This window comes from Leptopilina boulardi, unplaced genomic scaffold, assembly GCF_019393585.1.
Source record: "Leptopilina boulardi isolate dan_hultmark-lab unplaced genomic scaffold, ZJU_Lbou_2.1 LbouV2_216, whole genome shotgun sequence".
Taxonomy (NCBI): domain Eukaryota; kingdom Metazoa; phylum Arthropoda; class Insecta; order Hymenoptera; family Figitidae; genus Leptopilina; species Leptopilina boulardi.
The window spans coordinates 3880209-3898936 of NW_026137770.1; the positions used below are offsets into that span (position 1 = coordinate 3880209).

Sequence of the window (18728 nt, forward strand, 5' to 3'; positions counted from 1 at the left end):
TATGGTTATACTGACATATTTAGAAATCTTAAAAATTTTCGTAAAAAATATGCTCATATTTAATTTATCGTCATTAATTTTTTTTTCAATTATTTTAACTCAAAAAAAGTTTTAGCTGGTGTATTTCTTGACAATAATCAATTATCCTAAAGGAAAAAGCATTTTATTGTCTTGTTTTCAAGTAAATACTGTAAAAAATTTTACAAAATTTTAATTTCGATATAGATGGTGCTACCTTAATGGGACCTAGTCTTAACGTCTACATCGATTAACGAGTTTTTCTGTAAAACTTCTGGTTTTACAAACCTAGTTATTACACATTTTAGGAACGAAATTATAATAGCGATATATATATCTATATATAGATATTCCAAAAGATATTCCAAATTCCAATGTTCCAAAAGTATGGAAACTTGCAAATATCTCGAAAAGTACGCATTTTCATAAAAAATGTCCAAAACAAAAGTTGTTCCCAAAAAAAAGATCTACATTTTTGATCCCAAAAAATTGTCCCGGGATCCAATAGTGAAAAAAGAAGTATCACGAAAATGCGTACTTTTTGAGATATTTGCAAGTTTCCATACTTTTGGAACACCCTGTATATATATATATAAAAATGGAGCTGAAGAATCGTCACTCTGGAATTCTCTTAAAAATAGTTCCAGTTCGGAGTACTTTCCAATATTTAGTAAAAAAATTTTCGTTCTTTCTATACCGTGGATGTCCCAGTTGCCGTCCACCTAAGACCTAGTTTCCGTCCAGTTTAATTTTCAAAATAACATTTATAAAAAAATTATTTTCTTTTATTTGTTTACTTAAACTAATAAGTCGATTGCGTGCCAAAAGGAATAAATTATTGTTAAAAAATAATTTAAATTACTATACGAAATATTTGTAAAATGGACGGATACTGGGACATAGACGGTAACTGGTACATCCACGGTAACTGTAGAATTTTCTACCCAACGCAACGCACGTTGCAAAATTTCAAAGGGAATTCTTCGCATCCAGATGCTGCAATATAATTTGCCCTACGCACAGGGGACTACTTAAATAAAACGTAGAGCGAATTAAGTAAGCGTTCCAAATTTCATTTTACCCCGTCAATTTATCTTCTACAAGCTCCATTGACAACATGAAGTCCGCAGGTTTCAATGTTTAAAAGAGTAAAACTTTCTCTTTCTTTGTTCAGTTCATCTTGAAGATTCTTTACTAATCTTAGGTTTATGTAGGGTCCATCCGTTGATATTTGAATAATGTTTTTTAACAAATACCCCGGTATATTATCTTTGAAACCGTCCAACAAGTCCTTAGACGTTGTGTGTCTGTTACTAATTCGGCGAAAGGAATCAAATAAATTAAGGCTTGTGTAATTCTTAAACTTATGAGTTTAATATTGTTTTTAACAATTTAACGAATTTTAATACTTATCAAGTATTCTTCGTAACCATCGCTTCAAGATAACGTACCTCAATACTTATCAATTATTCTTCATAGCCGGCGCTACAAGATAAGGTACCCTTTTTTGCTGTTGCCCTTATCTTGGTATACGACACCTTATTATTTTTAGCTGTCGCTCCAAGATAAGGTACCCTTTTTTTCTTGTGCCCTTATTTTGGTATACGACACGTGACAATAAAATGTGTATTTGGAGAGGTTTTATAAATAACTTCGCTGAGCCACCTGCCACCACCCGCTCAACGCGAATATCTATCAAACCCTCTTCGCATTCAAGAAACTTGTGTTCTCATCCCTTCCCTTATTTTTCCACTCTTGACGGTTAATCCCGTTGATTTGTACAGATTATTTCTCTATAATATAATACATCTGAATAAACTAATTGTAAGTAGCGCCTGAGAACAATAACATGTGTCTCGGACTTTATGGTACAGATACCCAAAACAATAGTAATAAACAACCTAATGCGGGCTAGTGCTCAGTGAAGAAAAATAACTGAGTAAATTAAAACTTTTAATTATTAACAATAAATTTAACGTATTAGCAATCGCAGAAGTTACATATATTGTTTTAACTTCGTTTTCAGTTTTATCCCAATTGGGATAAAGGTGGAAAAGTTCCCGGTAGTGACTACCGGTAGTAACTACCGCTAGTAACTACCTATACAGTCACTACCGGGAACTTTTCCACCTGGGAATATCTAACGACGAGATCCATTTGTTGCTTCTTATACTAATATTATTTAAACTTTCGTTAAATCCGATGACTAAAAAATCACACTCTCCTAATAGTTACTTCAGCGTCTAAAAAAATCGATTTACTTCTGATGCATGAACTTTGGTGGCATTTTCTGATGAACTGCAATGCACATTACAAGTTTTAGAACAATAATTTGAGTTTTCGTCCGTAGACCGATTATATAGTTGCCCTTTCTTGTCTCTCAGGATTGATATCTCTTGATTATAAGTTAGAAGTAGCGACGTTCTCATCATTAAAAAGTCCAAAAAGTTAAGAAACAGGTCGAGTAGATTGAAAGGCCTTAAGCAATTCAATGTTACTATGTTATACTTATATTTGATTTGTGTCTGTCTGCGTTTTGCATCTCTTGATTTGCGCATGCGATAGGAGTGATCAGGAAGGAAAATAACGCGCCCATGTTTTGGATCAGAGGATCTAAGGGAAGAAACGCAAAACTTCCAGAACGAATAATTGATTATTCTAAATCACACACCCTCTACAAGGTATTAATTTTAACATTTTTGTTTTAAATATACTTTTAGACACTAGAAACTTAAGTAAATAAAATCATGTAATCCGATTTTTGTTTACTTTATTCCTTCTATATTAAAAGAATTCATGAAGAACAGAATAAAATACTGCGTCAAAATACTTCCTCTTATACATATGAATTGTTAGAAAATTACTCACCTAAATATTTAAATCACGTTTTATTCCTTCTGTACAGTGATAAATTTACTTTTTCATTTCTAAATAACTTCTGTAGACACTGAAGTAAATAAGTTTAAACTTTATTGTAGAAATTAAATCCAAATTAGGTTAAATTTGTATTATTTTACGAGTTTTTAAAATAATTAATGCCACGAAATCTCATTAAAATTTAGTTGAAATTTACCCGGTCTAGATGATTTTCGATGGAGTGATTCTAATGCATAGATAACAACGGTATCATTGAATTATTCATACTCCGGTAACGCGTATGAAGTGACAAAGTACTAAATATGATAATTATTTAACGTCACCACAACAATAGAATGATCTTAATAATTTAAGCACATTAACAACTTGTTCGATGTAAATGAATGCACTTGACACTTAGAAAAATATTCGACGAAGCAGAAGCCATCTCTGGCGTTACTATCACTAATCACACTTTTCTGTAACAGGTGTATACTATAGCATTCAAGTCAGTTCTGTAAAATTACCTCATTCAAACTGAACTCTGTGACACTAAGTCCAGAGATTAATAAAAGTTTATTGTTTCTTTATGATATAGATTATAGTGTATCAGTATCAAGTGACAAGTATAAGCTGACATTTTCATAGAAATGTAACGTAACTGTTATATAATGTTATAAAATGCGTTATTTGGGAATTGTCAGGGTTTTGACGATTTTAAAAAAATAATTAAACACAATTATGTAAATCATGTTTTTGTGTGTATAAAAGTAAGGATGAATAAATAATTGAATTTAATGATTACGTTGGTTTTCTTAATTTATTGATTAGTACAAAATATATCTCAAAGTCATCTAAAATTTCCCTCTTTTGTTACCCAGAGGAGGTTTTTGAAGTTGAAAACTGGAATTGGAATCTGACGTAGATGATAACGGAGCTGTTAGATTAACTGGTGCGTTAAAGGTTAAACTGCTTGTTGGTGGATTCATGGTTGTTCCCATTGAAAAGTTAGATATTGTAGGTGTTGGTGTTATGTTACCCCAAACTGAAAATTTTATATATATCATATTATTAAACTTCTGAATAAAATTTACGAACAATTTATATCAAATTACATACTTATATAGTACATATATCCTTCAAAAATAAATTTACCAATATCTAAAAGTTTATAAATTCAAAAGATTCTTCCAAATATTGAGGATTCATTAGTATAAAACTGCAAAAGCATATACAAACACAAAAATAGTGTGTCCAAACATCATTACCTCTATTCCTTGTAAACCTAAGTTTCAGATTTTTTCTATTTTTTTCGTAATACCCTTAAAACCCTATATGGCTGCAAACCGTCTTATTAGAAGAATTCGCATTTGACTGGACTTTCGACTACAGGAGAGGACAATTAAAGAAAACTTCTCTCGAGCACACCCGGTTTATTGACATGACTGTTTAACTGTGAATATATACATTTGGATAGTCATCGCAAAAATACAAACTTATCCTTGATGTTAAACAGGATGTCCAACAAGAAGTACAAAATATTCCCTGACTTTTTCCTAACCTTCTTCTCACTTTTTTATAAGAAATATTTAATATTAAAAGAATGGAAAATATTAAAGTATTTTTAAGATAATAAAAAAAATTTTATTTATTAGCATTATAAACTTTGCCTTGCACCGAAAAATTTTAAAAATTCATATAAAAATATTCATTTTTGGCAAATTTTTAAAAAGTTCCCTGACTGCTGGACACCCTGTTAAATCTCCCGCTTGATATATCCCGATCGGATATGTTTCTAAAAATGTACGAAAAACCTGCCCGAAAAATACCAAGATGCGCAAGCTCAACTAGATTGTTAGGTGAGTAGAATGCAGATTTTTCATATATTTTGAAACGCTTTCTATAGTGTGATCGGTCTCTTTACAGTAAATACACAAGAAGAGGAAGGAATCTATTATTATAGCCATTAAAAATTATAGTTTTTCTTTTAATTCTTAACGTGAAATTTTTATTTACCTAGAGGGTTTATCGTACCACCACTTGATGACTGACATAAGTTTATTCCTGATGATGATAGAAAACTTTTATATCCTGTAAATAAAAAAAATATAGGCTGAGTTTGAACAATTATGTTGAAAATATATAACAATGTTTAAAATTTTTTAAATGTCAATAACATCAATTTCAGGTTGTATAATATATAAATATTTTTTTAATCAAAAATTTTAAACTGACTTATTTACACTCAAAAAGTGTAATAATTTTGATTTTAGTTAAGGTAAAAAGATGTACTTATGTTATCTGGAATACTATCAACTGGGGCTATTTGTAACGACAAAAAGATCGTTTTTTTCGAAATTACAAAATAGAGCTATTAGGAACAATGTGGAAAAAATCATTGAAAAATGTGTTCAAAGTTAAAAAAAGTAATTGTTTATTGCTCTAAAATACAAAAATAATTAAAAACAAATGGATAAACAAAAGTATATGAACGAATGTGCGTTTTAGTCGCTACTGGTATAGTCAGATGAGGTCGAAGACGAAGTCACTGGTCGTTTTGCTGCTCTCGACACTTTTTTATAATTTCGAACCATCTATGAACACAAAAAAAATAAACTATATACCAAAAAAAAATATATATATATATATATAAAATTACGAAAAACTTACATTTCGGCAACACATTTCAACAATTCTAAAGAAAGAATTGTGTTCCTAATAACCCCGCCTTTTGTCGTTCTTGTCTCACAAATCTCACTGTTAATACGAAATAAACACATTCATTACTTAGTAAACTCGATAAAACTTGCCATGAGGAATCCCTTTAATTAAAAACAATCACTTTGAGAAGTTAAAACAGCACAACTTACCTCGGCAATAAAATGTTTTCCACTTTTGAAACTTTATAAAAACACATTAAGTCACATACAATTATCGCACTCAACAGTATTACCGGTAACCGCAGCAACAATTTTTCTGAAGTAAGTAATACAATCTATCCAAACACGGGACCAATAAATGACTATATACCGCAGTGAGAAGAGAAACATTGTCATGCGAAAGTAAGAAACTTTTCTCATCGATGAGTGAGTGAAATTAAGGTTGCCAACCTAGAAGACGTGTTGGTAAGGTATTGAATTTTTCCTTATGAAACTATTCAATACCTACTTTACCAACACGTCTTCTAGGTTGGCAACCTTGATTTCACTCAGTCATCGATGAGAAAAGTTTCTTACTTTCGCATGACAATGTTTCTCTTCTCACTGCGGTGTATAGTCACTCAATATCCTTTTTAAGCCTTTATAAATAAGAGTCGTTAATGATATTGATCTTAGACCGCTTCCAGAATTTATGGAACTCATGGTTCATAAAATATTACGTTATGTGTTTCGATCTGTGACGATATGATTTACGAGGGGAGAGTTTATAAAGTACGACGTAGTTTATGAACGGCCTTTAAGGGGAGGTTCCCATTGCGGAAGTCCAAAAAAATCGGTTTTTTTTATTGCATTTTTGAAAAGCTATATATGTGTGGAATATGTGTGGATTTTTTGATCTGAAGAATATTTTTGTTTCTACAGCGCCTTGAACTCACCGTCGTCCCGAGCGATGAGTACCGCTGAGATCTTAAGTCGTCCGCTATATTGAGTCCGCCATTTTGAATTTTGAAAATCTGACATCGTATTCGTAATCAGCGACCTCAAAAAACCCCGAGTAACGAATTTCAGGTAAATTGAATCGATTTTTTTAAAAGTAAACAAATACACTGGAAACTCCCAAGAGCGGTCTTCCCGAGAGCGGGATCAGAAACAGAAAATAGAAAGCAGGAGTGTATGCTTTGAGTGTACCGTTACTCTGCAAGCAGTTTTATTGGCTTATTAATTACTAAATTTTGAAAAAATATATTAGTTATAAAATAAGAACTTACAATACTGTATTATAAAAACAAAATTTATTAATATTTATAATAATATGTAGAATGTATTCTGCTAAAAGCACTAGTAATTCATTGTACGGCCCTGAGTGTTTATAGTATTCTACGTTAAGGACATTTTTCCGTAGAGCGGACTAACACTACTGCCGTACGCTCTTGGGAGTTTCCAGTGTATTACACATAAAAATGTTTCCAAAACTTTTAACGTGTTTTTCTCGAATTAAGATTTTTCAAACTGGTGAGCATCGTAGCGTCTAAACTATTTAACCAATCAACTTCGGGTTTGCGGCTAATTAAAGGTAACTAAATTCTGCTGGGGTTATACCTATAATATGATACAATTGTCAACAATGAAGATTTTTTACAACAGGTCAAACATGAAAAAATAAGGCAAAAAATTCAGTGTTTTTTAAAAAAGTGGCCGCCATTTTGTCATTTGTTTAACTTTTTACTATTTTATAAGTATAACCTATTCTTTAAGATGTCACCTTTCTAAATAATTTTGAGTTTTTGTTTTAGACTCAAAATTGCGCAGTGTAGAATGCCCACCGTTTTCCCTATGTAAAAAAACATTGTTTACTAAGTGAAATTTTGAAATTTTTTGAAAATGAAATATATTTTTAAAAAGTTTAAGGACGTACCTTTATTTTAAAAAAAACTACATCGCTAAGTCATAACCATATTCCCCGCAAAAAATTGTCACTTTGTGTTGATTTTGGCCTCCGCAATGGGAACCTCCCTTTAAGCAAAATAATATACATAATTAAATTTACCTGGAGCAAAAGGCGTTGGTCCACTTGTCATTTTCACAATATTATTTTTATTTACTTTACTGACTAGTTTAATATCTTCAAATACGTTTGAAGAATCCTTTAGTACGTATTTTCTGAAATTTAAATACTGTTCTTTCTGTTGCTGAACTTTTGTATGCACGCCTTGTAATCTTCCAGCTACAGCAACTAACGACTCATGTAATTTACCCATCGCCATAGTAAGTTCTGTAACAAAAAATGTTTTACTATTTTACTTAAATTTTCATTTATTCTAAAAAGGCAAGGTTTTTAATAATAAAGCGATTTTCAAGATACTTGTCATAAAATAATAAAAAATATATGAAATATTCATATACAAATAATTGATTAATTTTCTCACCTTGTGGAGTTAATGTTTTAGGCGTCATCATTGTTCTTATATGTTTTTCTGTTATTTCAATTTGAGATTTAAAAAGAAGTAAATCGTGTTCAAAATTTTCTGCTAATTCAATAAAAAATAAATATGGAGCATTATTTTCATATTGCAATCCAGGAGGTGTATCATGTGTTCGCTGTGCAATTTCTGCATTTTGCAATGCTTTTGCGGTATCTTGTTTTAATTTGTCTGCTGAAGAACGATCCCTTTGAACAGAACCAGCTAATGTTGTAAGTAAGTCTACAAGTGATACTGTATCTTCGGCACATCGATTTAATGGTCTTGATGAACCTCGCGCAATATCAGAGCTCAATACTTTCTGTGTTTTCACAAATTCCCTACCAAAAAAAAATCAATTTGAATACTTTTTTTCACTTTTTACAAAATACTTAAAATCAGATACATATGTATAAAAATTAAATATAAATATTTTCAAAATATTAAACTTACTTGAAGCCATCGATAGTTTGCATTAATTCCTTTGGTAAGAGATTTTCTTTAACTGCTGTTGGACTACTACTTCCTAGCGAAAGTCCTTTATTATTAACCGAAACATCTAAACCACCTAAACCTTTATTTGTACTAGTCACTGCAGTAGTTGTTACAGGAGTTGTTTTTGCAGTGTTAAAATTAGTTCCAAAATTTGAACCAAATAATGTACCTAAAAAAATAATTATATTATTTTTAGTGATGCGTCTCAAGAATCTTTCCTTTCATAAAAGAAAAGAGACAAAAACAGTATATTCATTTGTCTTCAATGTGTTTTTCTTAAGAAAAGATTATATAACATATTTAGAAGTTCTAAAAATATTTCTGACAGGTAAAGTTTTATTGATTGATGTGAATTATTTAGAAATTCATTGTAAATACCAGTAATTACATACGAGAGAATCATTTTGAATAATTTTATTATTACCGTGCACTTAAAGTCATATTATGCGTTGCATACATAATTGTAATAAATAAATATATATATATATACACGTGATTTAAGAGAATTTTATTAACATTATGGACTTTTAAAAGTATACCCAGTATCCGACGAGGAATTGCAAGGTATTAAAAAATGTTAAATCTACAATTAGGTATGTTTTAAGTAAAATAATTACTTAATCTTACTACTTAATCCATTAACGACTAAATGTCCAAAATTTTAGTCTGGGATTTAACATAAGATATTTGTCAAACCCTAATTTGTTAGACATTTGAATAGCTTCACAAATTTTTACTCTGCTATTAGTGGACAAAATAGTTGTCTAAACTTAAAAATTTTAAATGGCTGACGCCAATATGGCGCCTAAATCTCGGAAATGATTTATAAGACAAATATGATGCTTAAATGTTTAGAACTTACTGAAATTGCTTAAAACTTGTTACTCATAGTTTTTTGAAAAACTAACATCGGATTCGTAATCAGCGACCTTAAAAGTCCTCGAGTTACAAATTTTAAGCATTTTTAAACATTTGAGCATATTGGTCTTGTGGAGTAATCTTTCTACCTTTATGTTATATAAAAAAGGAAATCCTAATGACTCAAGATCTCTTACTTTGGTTAATCCACTGACTAAGATTTTTACACAAATTATTATGTGTGACCGCCTTGTTTCTTGGGCTGAGTTCTTACACCTGATTCCGGAGTCTCAAGCCAGTTTCAGAAAAAATAGAAGTTGCCTAGACATTTTATTTAATCTTTTATCTATTATCCAGATTCACTTGAGTATTCTGAAATCAGTAGTCTATGCGATTTTTGTTGATTTTAAAGGGGTCTTTCCTTCCGTTTCTCACAAACTTCTTTGGTATAAATTGTACTCGCTGGGGTTCAGTTCAAAAATTATAAATATATTGTTCAATTTTTATTATTCTGCATTTACTTGTATTAAAACTAGCGAAGGTTATACAAATAAGGTTACGCTGACGATTTTGTGATTCTTGCGGATAGACCCTCTGAGTTAAATAGAAAGCTTTGTACTCTTTGCTCCTATTGTGAATTGAATGAACTTACTGTTAATACACGTAGAGTAAAATCTAGCTTTAATAGCATGAAAATGATTCCTAACATTAAAGCATGAATTTTTCCTACAAAGAAAGCAAGAATTCATACGTTCTTAGTATATGTTTGAGAAACACGCCTTCGTAGTATGCATTTAAAACTTTAAATGCATAAGCGCCACGCGTAAATTGTATGAAACCAAAACCTATTACTATTGCAGGAGTCTCATACTTTTTCGGTATTAAAGTCCTGCAACTGGCGATCACCAAGTTTGTGTCAAGTTAAAATGGGCGTGGCTTTATCGCCAGTTGCAGGACTCTAATACCGAAAAAGCATGAGACTCCTGCAATAATAGTAGTAGGTTTCAGTGACATACGATTTGCGCGTGGCGCTTATGCATTTAAAGTATTAAATACATACTACGAAAGCATATTTCTCAAACCTTTTAAGCATGGACAACAAATCATACTAATAACGTATAAATTCTGACAAATATTACTGGAATTTCTCTACTATAATATGGAAAAGATTCATGCGTTAAACGTATACCTTATCACTTTATTTTTCTCTCCGTGTACTGTTAAGACTAAAATTGTTGTCTTGACTAAGTCAGGAAATTCTACGGCAAGGAAATTTAAATCATTTAAGTTTGGAAGTGATTGCATAGAGGTAGTTAAGGAATATACCTATCTAGGTATTTCATTCCACAACTCATGTTTCTTTGCATCTGCTATGAACAAGGCAACTAGTGCAGCAAATACCGCAGTGAGGTCAACTTTACAATTAATACACTCTTTCCGAGCAGATTCGTGGGAGTCATATTCCGAACTGTTTAAGAGCTTTATTTTATAGTTTTTCAGATCTGGAGTTATAATTTTTTGGAGTGCTTAGAGGCGGTTCAACTATCTTTTTTTAAAAGACTACTGAATCTTCCTTTGTGTACTCCTGGCTATGCTGTCGGATTGGAAACAGGCTCTTTGCACCTTTTTTCATTATTTTTAAGTTTGCTTTGACTTGGATAAATAAAATTTTTGAAATGGACATTTCTCGGTTACTTAGACAATGCTTAGTTAAGTTATTGAAATTGGCAAAGAAAAATTCCACTAACAAGTTTAATTAGTTTGTGCAATTGAAATTACATTTTTTTGAACCTAGTGGCTTTTTTGATATATGGATGGACATGTCTCGTGAATCTTTCTGCTTGGACAGTGAGTTTGCTCTCGGAAAATAGTCTTTTTACCTCTAAGAGTTTTATATTATATTCTTATCTTACTCTACAACCCGGAACACAACATTATTTACTTATGTCACTACACCTATCTTTTAAAACATTCTTTTCGCAAATTAGACTTTTGAATAACCATGTTTCTCGAATTATTTTTAATTGTAAAAAATTTTAGTTTGGAACTTTTGTCTCCATACCAAATTTTCTTTTCATCCGGATTCATTATGTCCTGCTTGGAACTTGGTAGATGAGGATTTGTATCACATTTTAACAACATTAATTTACATGATTCAAATGAAAGCCGTAAATATAAAAAAAATATATATATTATTTTGTAAATGTTAATTTCACAATAAATTAAAAATAGTAATTATTTTTGTCCTACTTGTATTTCCAGTTGATGTTCCAAATGATAAAGCAGTTGTAGTTGTGGGTACTCCAAAAGATGTTAATCCTGTTGTAGGAGTTGTTCCAAATGTTGAAGTCACTGTATTGGCAGGTGCTCCAAATGTCATGTTACTTGCTACCGTGGACGTTCCAAATGTTATTCCAGAAGGTTGTGCACTTGTTGTAGGATTTTGCAGTAAATTTAATGTAGTGGTACCAGTTACTGTATTTGAATTTGATGTCTGTGTAAGAGTTGGTTGGCTACTACCAAAGGCAAAATTTAAACCAGTTGTTGTTGGATTTTCAGCCCAATTCTGACCAGTACCAAATCCAGTAGTTGAAGGAGTTGTGGAACCAAAAGGTACAGCAAGAGGAGTTGATGTAGTCCTTAAAAACACAACAAAAATATGTTCTAGTTAAATTATTGTTCATCTTAGTTAATGATTTCTTTCGGTTTCTTTGAATAAAAATACTTTGAATTTTGGAAATTTTTTTATAAAATTCCATAATTTTCCATTTTTGACAGACTTGTAACGACGATCAATCAAATTTTTGTTTTAATTCCCAAGTTAGACCTTCTTTTCTATCAATCAAAATTTAGCGTTGGAGAATAAGTTAATTTTTAAACTTTATTCAATTTAAAAAATATTTTTTTAATGACGAATTTTGAAGGATAAAATACAAAAAATTTTCTAAAACTGAAGTTCGCTGTCTGATTAATATTGATTTCAAGATTTTAATTTCAAATTCGTTATTAAAACTATATATTTCACAAGTGAGATTAAAAATCAATTTTTACCCAATATTTTAGACTTTTTTTAATACAATAAACAATTAATATTAGTAAATTAAACTATTTTGAATAATTAAAAATAATACATTTACATTATTTAAATTGTTTCTGCATTATAGTAGATTTTTTCACTTGATAAAATAAACTTTTTTTCCTGAAACTCAACTTTGAAATTAAAATTACAAGATAAATATTGAATTAATATTTTATAACTTTAATTCTAGGAGATTTTTATTACATTTACATCGAATGTCATAAAAAATAAACTTGAAAATTTAATTTTTTTAATGAAAATAAATTTAATTTTAAAAATTAAGTATACCCTGGTAAGAAGACTTATATTAAAAAGTATTGAAAAATTTCACCATTCTATTGTTATATACTACAAAGTAAATACTTTTGAATTCCGTTTTTGTCCACACATTTGAATTCCCGAGATAAAAGACATTTCTCATAAAATTGAATAATTCTATTCTGTTCCTATCAGTGACTAAAATTTTAGCTGGGTTTTGTGAAAACTTTTGAATACCGAAAACTAATATTAAAGTAATAATACTTTAATTTCTTTTAATGCAATCTACTTTATTATTTTTTATTTATTATTTAAAGCATAATTTCACACTTTAGATTTTTGGAAAACATTAAAATGATAATTTTATGTTGCCTAAATTATTTTTCTATTAAAAATATTGTTGTTGAGTTACTTTTACAAAAATTTTTCTTAATTTTTTTATTTTTGAACTTTACAGTCTTTAACTAAAACAAGTAATTTGCAATAACGAGATTCATTTTAAAACACGGATTTTTCATTTATATACTTTTTTTTTTTAGTAATCTACAGCAGTTATGATAAAAATTTTACTTTAAATATTAACTGTGGTTATGTTCCAGTTTCTAGAGTCATAGAAAGAAATTCAACTTTAATTTTTTCGATACCTCTCTGGGAAATGAAATACAATGGACAAAAAAGGAATTCATAGGAATTGAAAAAATTTCAATACTTTTTAATGCAAGCCTTCTTACCGAGACCACATTAAAGATCATCAAATTTACTACAAAAAAACAACCGTATTTTTTCCCATTTGATGCATTTTTGTGGAAATAACATTTTAAAAATGTTATTTTTTACATTAAAAATTTCGGGTGATACGTTTCACGTAGAATGCCCCGAATATTCAAAATTTCAAAAATGAAATTGATTTGAAATTGAAAGAGTTATGAATTTTTTGTTATATTTTCAGTGACTTTAATCCTTTTTATTAAAATGAATTGATTCCAAACTTTTTTGTTATTAAACAAAATTAAATTGATTTCAATTCTTTCTACTCTATCGGAAATAAAATGTCTGCAATTTTCAACAAGAATTAAAAAGAATAAAAATATAATACATATGAATTATCTCCAAAGGAATTAAATTTATGAAAAATTCAACAATGATATTATTTTAGATTCAAATGATTGAAAACTCAACGATATTTATAAAAATTTGAATTTGTTTTTCAATTAATTTATTCTTACCAAAATTGTTTAAAAGTTTTACAAACTAAAATTATATTCCATTTCTGAAAAACTGTTTAAAAAACGAAAATTCGCTTTAAGAAATAATTTATCAATTGTTTTAAAATTCTGTTCAGCAAATTTTTTAAGTCGTAGCAAATAAATTTCTGACAACCGTTTTGTATTTTTTCTTTCTCTTTGCAGAATTTGTAGTTAAAATACGAGTCATTTTTAAAACCAATTATCTTTATGTGAGGAAGCAAAGTATTTATGAAATGATCAGAAGAATTTATAAGTCGCAGACTCTAATATTGAAAATAATTGTTTAAAATTCATTTTACACTGGATATCATTCATAAAAGTTAGGTTATATTATGTTTACAAACTTTTGTTGCCCACTAATTCCAATAGAAGTATTAGATGGCTGAGTAGGAATAGCCGGTGATCCAAACGAAAACTTCGACATTTTTATTTTCAATTAGTGCATTCACGTGAATATATTTATCACACAGAAGAGTTTCAAAATCTTTCAATATTTATGTCAGGTAACCACGATTTTGCGCTGAATATTTATTTACTATGAATATGGCTAGGATGGTAAAGTAGAACATCCATAATGTGAAATATCTGTCGGGTTGAAAAAAGAGATGGGCATTCTCACTTTCGTTTGATCAAAAAATTTTAAACAAAATACACGAATTTGATTGTTTTTTCATATTCAAACTAAATCTTGACTCAAAAATATTCCTAATGTTAAACCACAATCATATTTCTGTATTTTATTTTAAAATTTTTACCAAACCAAAGTTCCATTAGACGATTAGACTCCTTATAAAGGTGATCTCACAATGGACTAATATTATACGTTCCCATCCTTGGTTTTAAATAGAGTTGCCAAACCTGTTCAAAAAAAAACCGTCACTTACTTCACGATGTTATTTTGTTTATAGAAATTTTTATAGGCATTTGACAGTAAAAAATAATCAAAATGTTACTTATTTTGAAAGCAGAACACAAACGACATTTATTATTTTTGACTCAGCAAAACGTAAAAGGTAAAATAATATAAATTTTCAATGCATTTTGATATAACTACATTTTTTTTGTGTAATATATAACCCTGAAGTTGCCTTCAAAAAGAAATGACAATCTTATGAAAATTAATAAGCTGATGATTGTTTACATAAAAATTTAAATTTTCTTTAATTTTTTTAAGAAAAATCCTATAAAAATAGTAAACTTAATAATGATTTATAACGTTAAGATTTTGTTGACAATATTTTTAAGAAAAACCCAATTATTAATTATTTTTCTATTAATGCTAGTAATCTAAAATTTTTAATTCCTTTAATTATCTGTTATAGAAATGATTATTATTTTTGAACTTTTTTTTTATCTAACTTTCATGACTCGCAAATTTAAAAAAAGAACACGAATATGAATTCTTGTAAATAATTTACATTTTACAGAATAAACATCTTTGAAATGAGTTTAAAAAATGTTACGAGCTTTAATTATTTTCGAAAATATAAAAAAAACTAGGAAAAAAGCATTAAAATTTTTTTAAAATATATCGAAATATATTAGTTTATAATAAAATCATCTAGTTTAAAATGTATCCGAAGAATTATTATTGAATTTTATGTTAAATATATTTAACTATTATTTAAATTTCAGTATTACAGGACTTTTGTAAATTAGCTTTGGATTATTTACAAAATGGATTAAACTTAAAATATTACAATTCCGCTGCTCGTAAGTTCCAATTTATACGATAAAATAAATAATATCGCAAATTTTTGGATCCATTTATTTGAGTTTAACCACACTTTTTTAAAAACTTTTGTATTTTAAGATTTTTTTTTTACTTTAGAAATTTTGTATTTTGGAAAAAATATATTTTGCAATTTTTAAGCTTTGGATATTTTTCTTGGCAATTTTTTTTTAGGCATTTTTGTACCCCAATCGATTCTAGTCACTGCCACAAATGTGCAATTTATTAAAAATAAATTTTTTGACAAAATATTAATATACTCTGGCACATCACAACGAATTCTTATATTATTTTTAAGTTATCCAAATAATGTTATCTTAATCTATCAAGTATTTTGCGAAAAAATTTGCAGAGAATATTAACATATGAAATCATAACAATCACATGACTTTAATATGTGTACTATAATTTGTTTTTTAGAAAAATTATCTGTTGATCCAGAGATTATTAAAAATTCAGTACATGGACTTGTTCATTTTCTTCTTGAAAGTTGTAGATACAAGGTAATAAAAATTTTTTTAAATTAATTAATATTAGACAATGTAACAATTCACAGAAAATACTTCGGTTCAATTTAATGTGCAACAACAATTATTGGCAGCTATAAATAAATAATTAAAGTTTTGTTAATTCAATCATGCTTATGAGGCATTTTACGTGTAATGTCCTAAGTTAAGAAATTGATTTCTCGAAAGAAAGTGAAACTTGGGGGAATTGTTGTCCTACCTGATAGTAAAATATCCCAAAAAAAATTTTTGTAATTTTGGGAAAGATAGAGGGGGGTCAATTTTATCAGTTTTCCCTGACACCGCCTACTATATGAATTTTTGCAGTCTATAAATGCAATAAAAAAAATTTTGTCAGGTATGTTTTTTGAAGGTTTTTTCATGCTCTTTCCAATGGTAAATTTTGTTTCTTAAAATTTTTGAATTTTGACCTTCATTTTCTATAATTAAACGTAAATTTACTATTTTCACTAAAATAGGTCTGTTCTTTTTTAAATAATTAATTGCAAACGAAAGCTGAGGTTTTTTCCGATCTGTATATAAATTTTCAGAATGCCGATTTTTTTTGTTTTCGAGATATTAAATATCAAAGATTTTATGTCGGCTCGCGTGGCAATAAATCTTTGATATTTAATATCTCGAAAACAAAAAAAATCGGCATTCTGAAAATTTATATGCAGATAAAAAAAAACCTCAGCTTTCGTTTGCAATTATTTATTTAAAAAAAAAACAGACCGATTTTAGTGAAAATAGCAAATTTATGTTTCATTATAGAAAGTCAAGGTTAAAATTCGAAAATTTTAAAAAACAAAATTTACCATTGGAAAGAGCAGGAAAAAACCTTCAAAAAACATACCTGACAAAATTTTTTTATTGCATTTATAGACAGCAAAAATTCAAATAGTAGGCGGTGTCATGGAAAACTGATAAAATTGACCCCCCTTTATCTCCCCTAAAATTTCGAAAAAGTCAAAAATTTTTTTGGGGATATTTTACTATCAGGTAAGACAACAATTCCCCCAAGTTTCACTTTTTTTCGAGAAATGAATTTCTTAACTTAAGACATTACACATAAAATGCCTCTTATATATATGTTTAGCTAAACGTGAACGACTTCCAAGACTCAGTTATTGCCGTGGGCTTTACAGAAGAGCAAGAAGCATTATTAAGTAAGTTATATGCACTTAAGAAGGCCGATATAGCAAAAGCTCTGGCTGTTATCAATTTTAAATCTCCTCAGTATCAAGACATGGAGTGGAGATTTGAAGCACAGGTATTTAACTTTAAAGGCTTTTGTAGCTAACTCTTATATCATCAGCGATCAGTATTTTGATTGGTTTTCAATCTTTCATATATGATTATTAACATCTAGAACACAAGAAAATGTTCTGACTTTCTTGATTTTTAACAATTAAAATTCATATTTCGTTTAAGTTACAAACAACTTGATAAATAATTATGTAAAACTTCTTCTTATACTTATTAACGTGAGACAAAATAAGCGCCACATATCTAGTCGATATATATTCTTAAATTAAAAAAAAAACATTTTCTTACAGATTGCTTCACGATCGTCATTAAATCAGGCCTTGCCATTAGTAACTTGTGATTTATTTCTTAAAAGTTCTGAAAGTTCCAAAGAAATTGAACACGTATTTATTCAATTAGATCCTTTAAATTTAGTTCACTTGGTGCACGAATTAGAAGATGCTATGCAAGAAGGACACAGTCAACATATTAAGTCTATCACTCGAAGTATAAAATAAGTCTAATTTAAAAATATTAAATTTCTAATATAAAAAGAAAATTTTAACTTTAATTTATATAAAAAGGAAAAAATTTTTTACCTTTTATAAACTTTTAAATAGATTTTTATAATAAATAAAATTTTTAAAAATCATTTTGAACCCAACCAAAAATGAATTGTACGGATATTAAGTCATTATTACGAAATATCAGATTTTTATAAAAATAGGCCACAACGACTATAGATGAAATAAAATGGAATGACCCTATGATTTTTGCGCTTTCTGTAAAAACATAAAATTTGACGCTTGACACCTTTTTTTGTCATGCTACCTTTTAATTAATAATCTGAGATTGTAAAGGTGTAAGTTTTAAATTGTTAAAATTTTGTAACATGCTTGAAAACTTTTGCTTTATTATATATAATGAATCAAATTTAACAATTATGAATAAAGTACATTTTTTAAAATTAAAATTAATCATAACAGAGGTAACTTTTTTATAATCAATCTATACCAAAGGAATGCCGTAGCTATTGACAAACCATACCAAGTTATTGCGTAAGATAAATGTTCATTTCTTAAAGATACTATCGTTTGGTTACTAATAATTTCATTTCCTGATGTTTTACTCTCAGATCTTGAATCCAGCATAACAGGAGCTGTATCTAAGAAATCAGCAACTTCTTCTATATTTCTAAAATAAAATTATAACAATTATTACACAGATGATAATCAATAACGTAGTAACAGACATATGCTAATAAAGATGAATTTAAAATGATATAATGAACTTTAATGAATTTTAAAGAACT

General features: G+C 28.6%; 3 protein-coding genes across 8 annotated transcripts in view; 1 reads left to right on the plus strand and 2 right to left on the minus strand.

Annotated features, from left to right (window-relative positions):
• Positions 1-3675: 3675 nt before the first annotated feature.
• Positions 3676-14481, minus strand: LOC127279405 (nucleoporin p58/p45-like). 2 transcript variants are annotated; one of them, XM_051301737.1, is made up of 7 exons: positions 14275-14481; positions 11597-11985; positions 8447-8657; positions 7961-8334; positions 7582-7806; positions 4891-4965; positions 3676-3919 (listed from the first exon to the last, which is right to left on the minus strand). In XM_051301737.1, exons 1-7 carry the CDS (start codon positions 14352-14354, stop codon positions 3729-3731), a joined length of 1545 nt encoding a protein of 514 aa, XP_051157694.1. In that variant the 5' UTR covers positions 14355-14481; the 3' UTR covers positions 3676-3728. The 2 variants fall into 2 exon arrangements, with proteins under 2 accessions (XP_051157694.1, XP_051157695.1); XM_051301738.1 differs by lacking the exon at positions 3676-3919 and adding an exon at positions 3999-4327.
• Positions 14482-14777: 296 nt separating this feature from the next.
• Positions 14778-18393, plus strand: LOC127279423 (COMM domain-containing protein 2). Its single transcript, XM_051301770.1, has 5 exons — positions 14778-14943; positions 15566-15643; positions 16083-16165; positions 17268-17441; positions 17728-18393. The coding sequence occupies exons 1-5, from the start codon at positions 14877-14879 to the stop codon at positions 17932-17934; spliced, it is 609 nt and encodes a 202-aa protein (XP_051157727.1). The 5' UTR covers positions 14778-14876; the 3' UTR covers positions 17935-18393.
• LOC127279393 (extracellular sulfatase SULF-1 homolog) overlaps positions 18310-18728 on the minus strand; it is a 49702-nt gene continuing 49283 nt past the window's right edge. For all 5 annotated transcript variants that reach the window (XM_051301715.1, XM_051301716.1, XM_051301717.1 and 2 more), the window contains one exon: positions 18310-18610. In XM_051301715.1, the coding sequence (XP_051157672.1) occupies positions 18394-18610 (217 nt within the window). In that variant the 3' untranslated portion in view covers positions 18310-18393. The remainder of the gene's footprint in view (positions 18611-18728) is intronic.

Excerpts from the sequence above, each read along its gene's own strand:
- LOC127279405 (XM_051301737.1), bottom strand. The coding sequence starts at position 14,354 with ATGTCGAAGTTTTCGTTTGGATCACCGGCTATTCCTACTCAGCCATCT. Across the intron at positions 8,658-11,596 it reads AACATCAACTGGAAATACAA|GTACATTATTTGGTTCAAAT; the intron begins GTAGGACAAAAA and ends TTATTTTTTTAG. Across the intron at positions 4,966-7,581 it reads ACCAACGCCTTTTGCTCCAG|GATATAAAAGTTTTCTATCA; the intron begins GTAAATTTAATT and ends TTTTATTTACAG.
- LOC127279423 (XM_051301770.1), top strand. The coding sequence starts at position 14,877 with ATGTTACTTATTTTGAAAGCAGAACACAAACGACATTTATTATTTTTG. Across the intron at positions 15,644-16,082 it reads ATATTACAATTCCGCTGCTC|AAAAATTATCTGTTGATCCA; the intron begins GTAAGTTCCAAT and ends TTTGTTTTTTAG. Across the intron at positions 16,166-17,267 it reads TTGAAAGTTGTAGATACAAG|CTAAACGTGAACGACTTCCA; the intron begins GTAATAAAAATT and ends ATATATGTTTAG.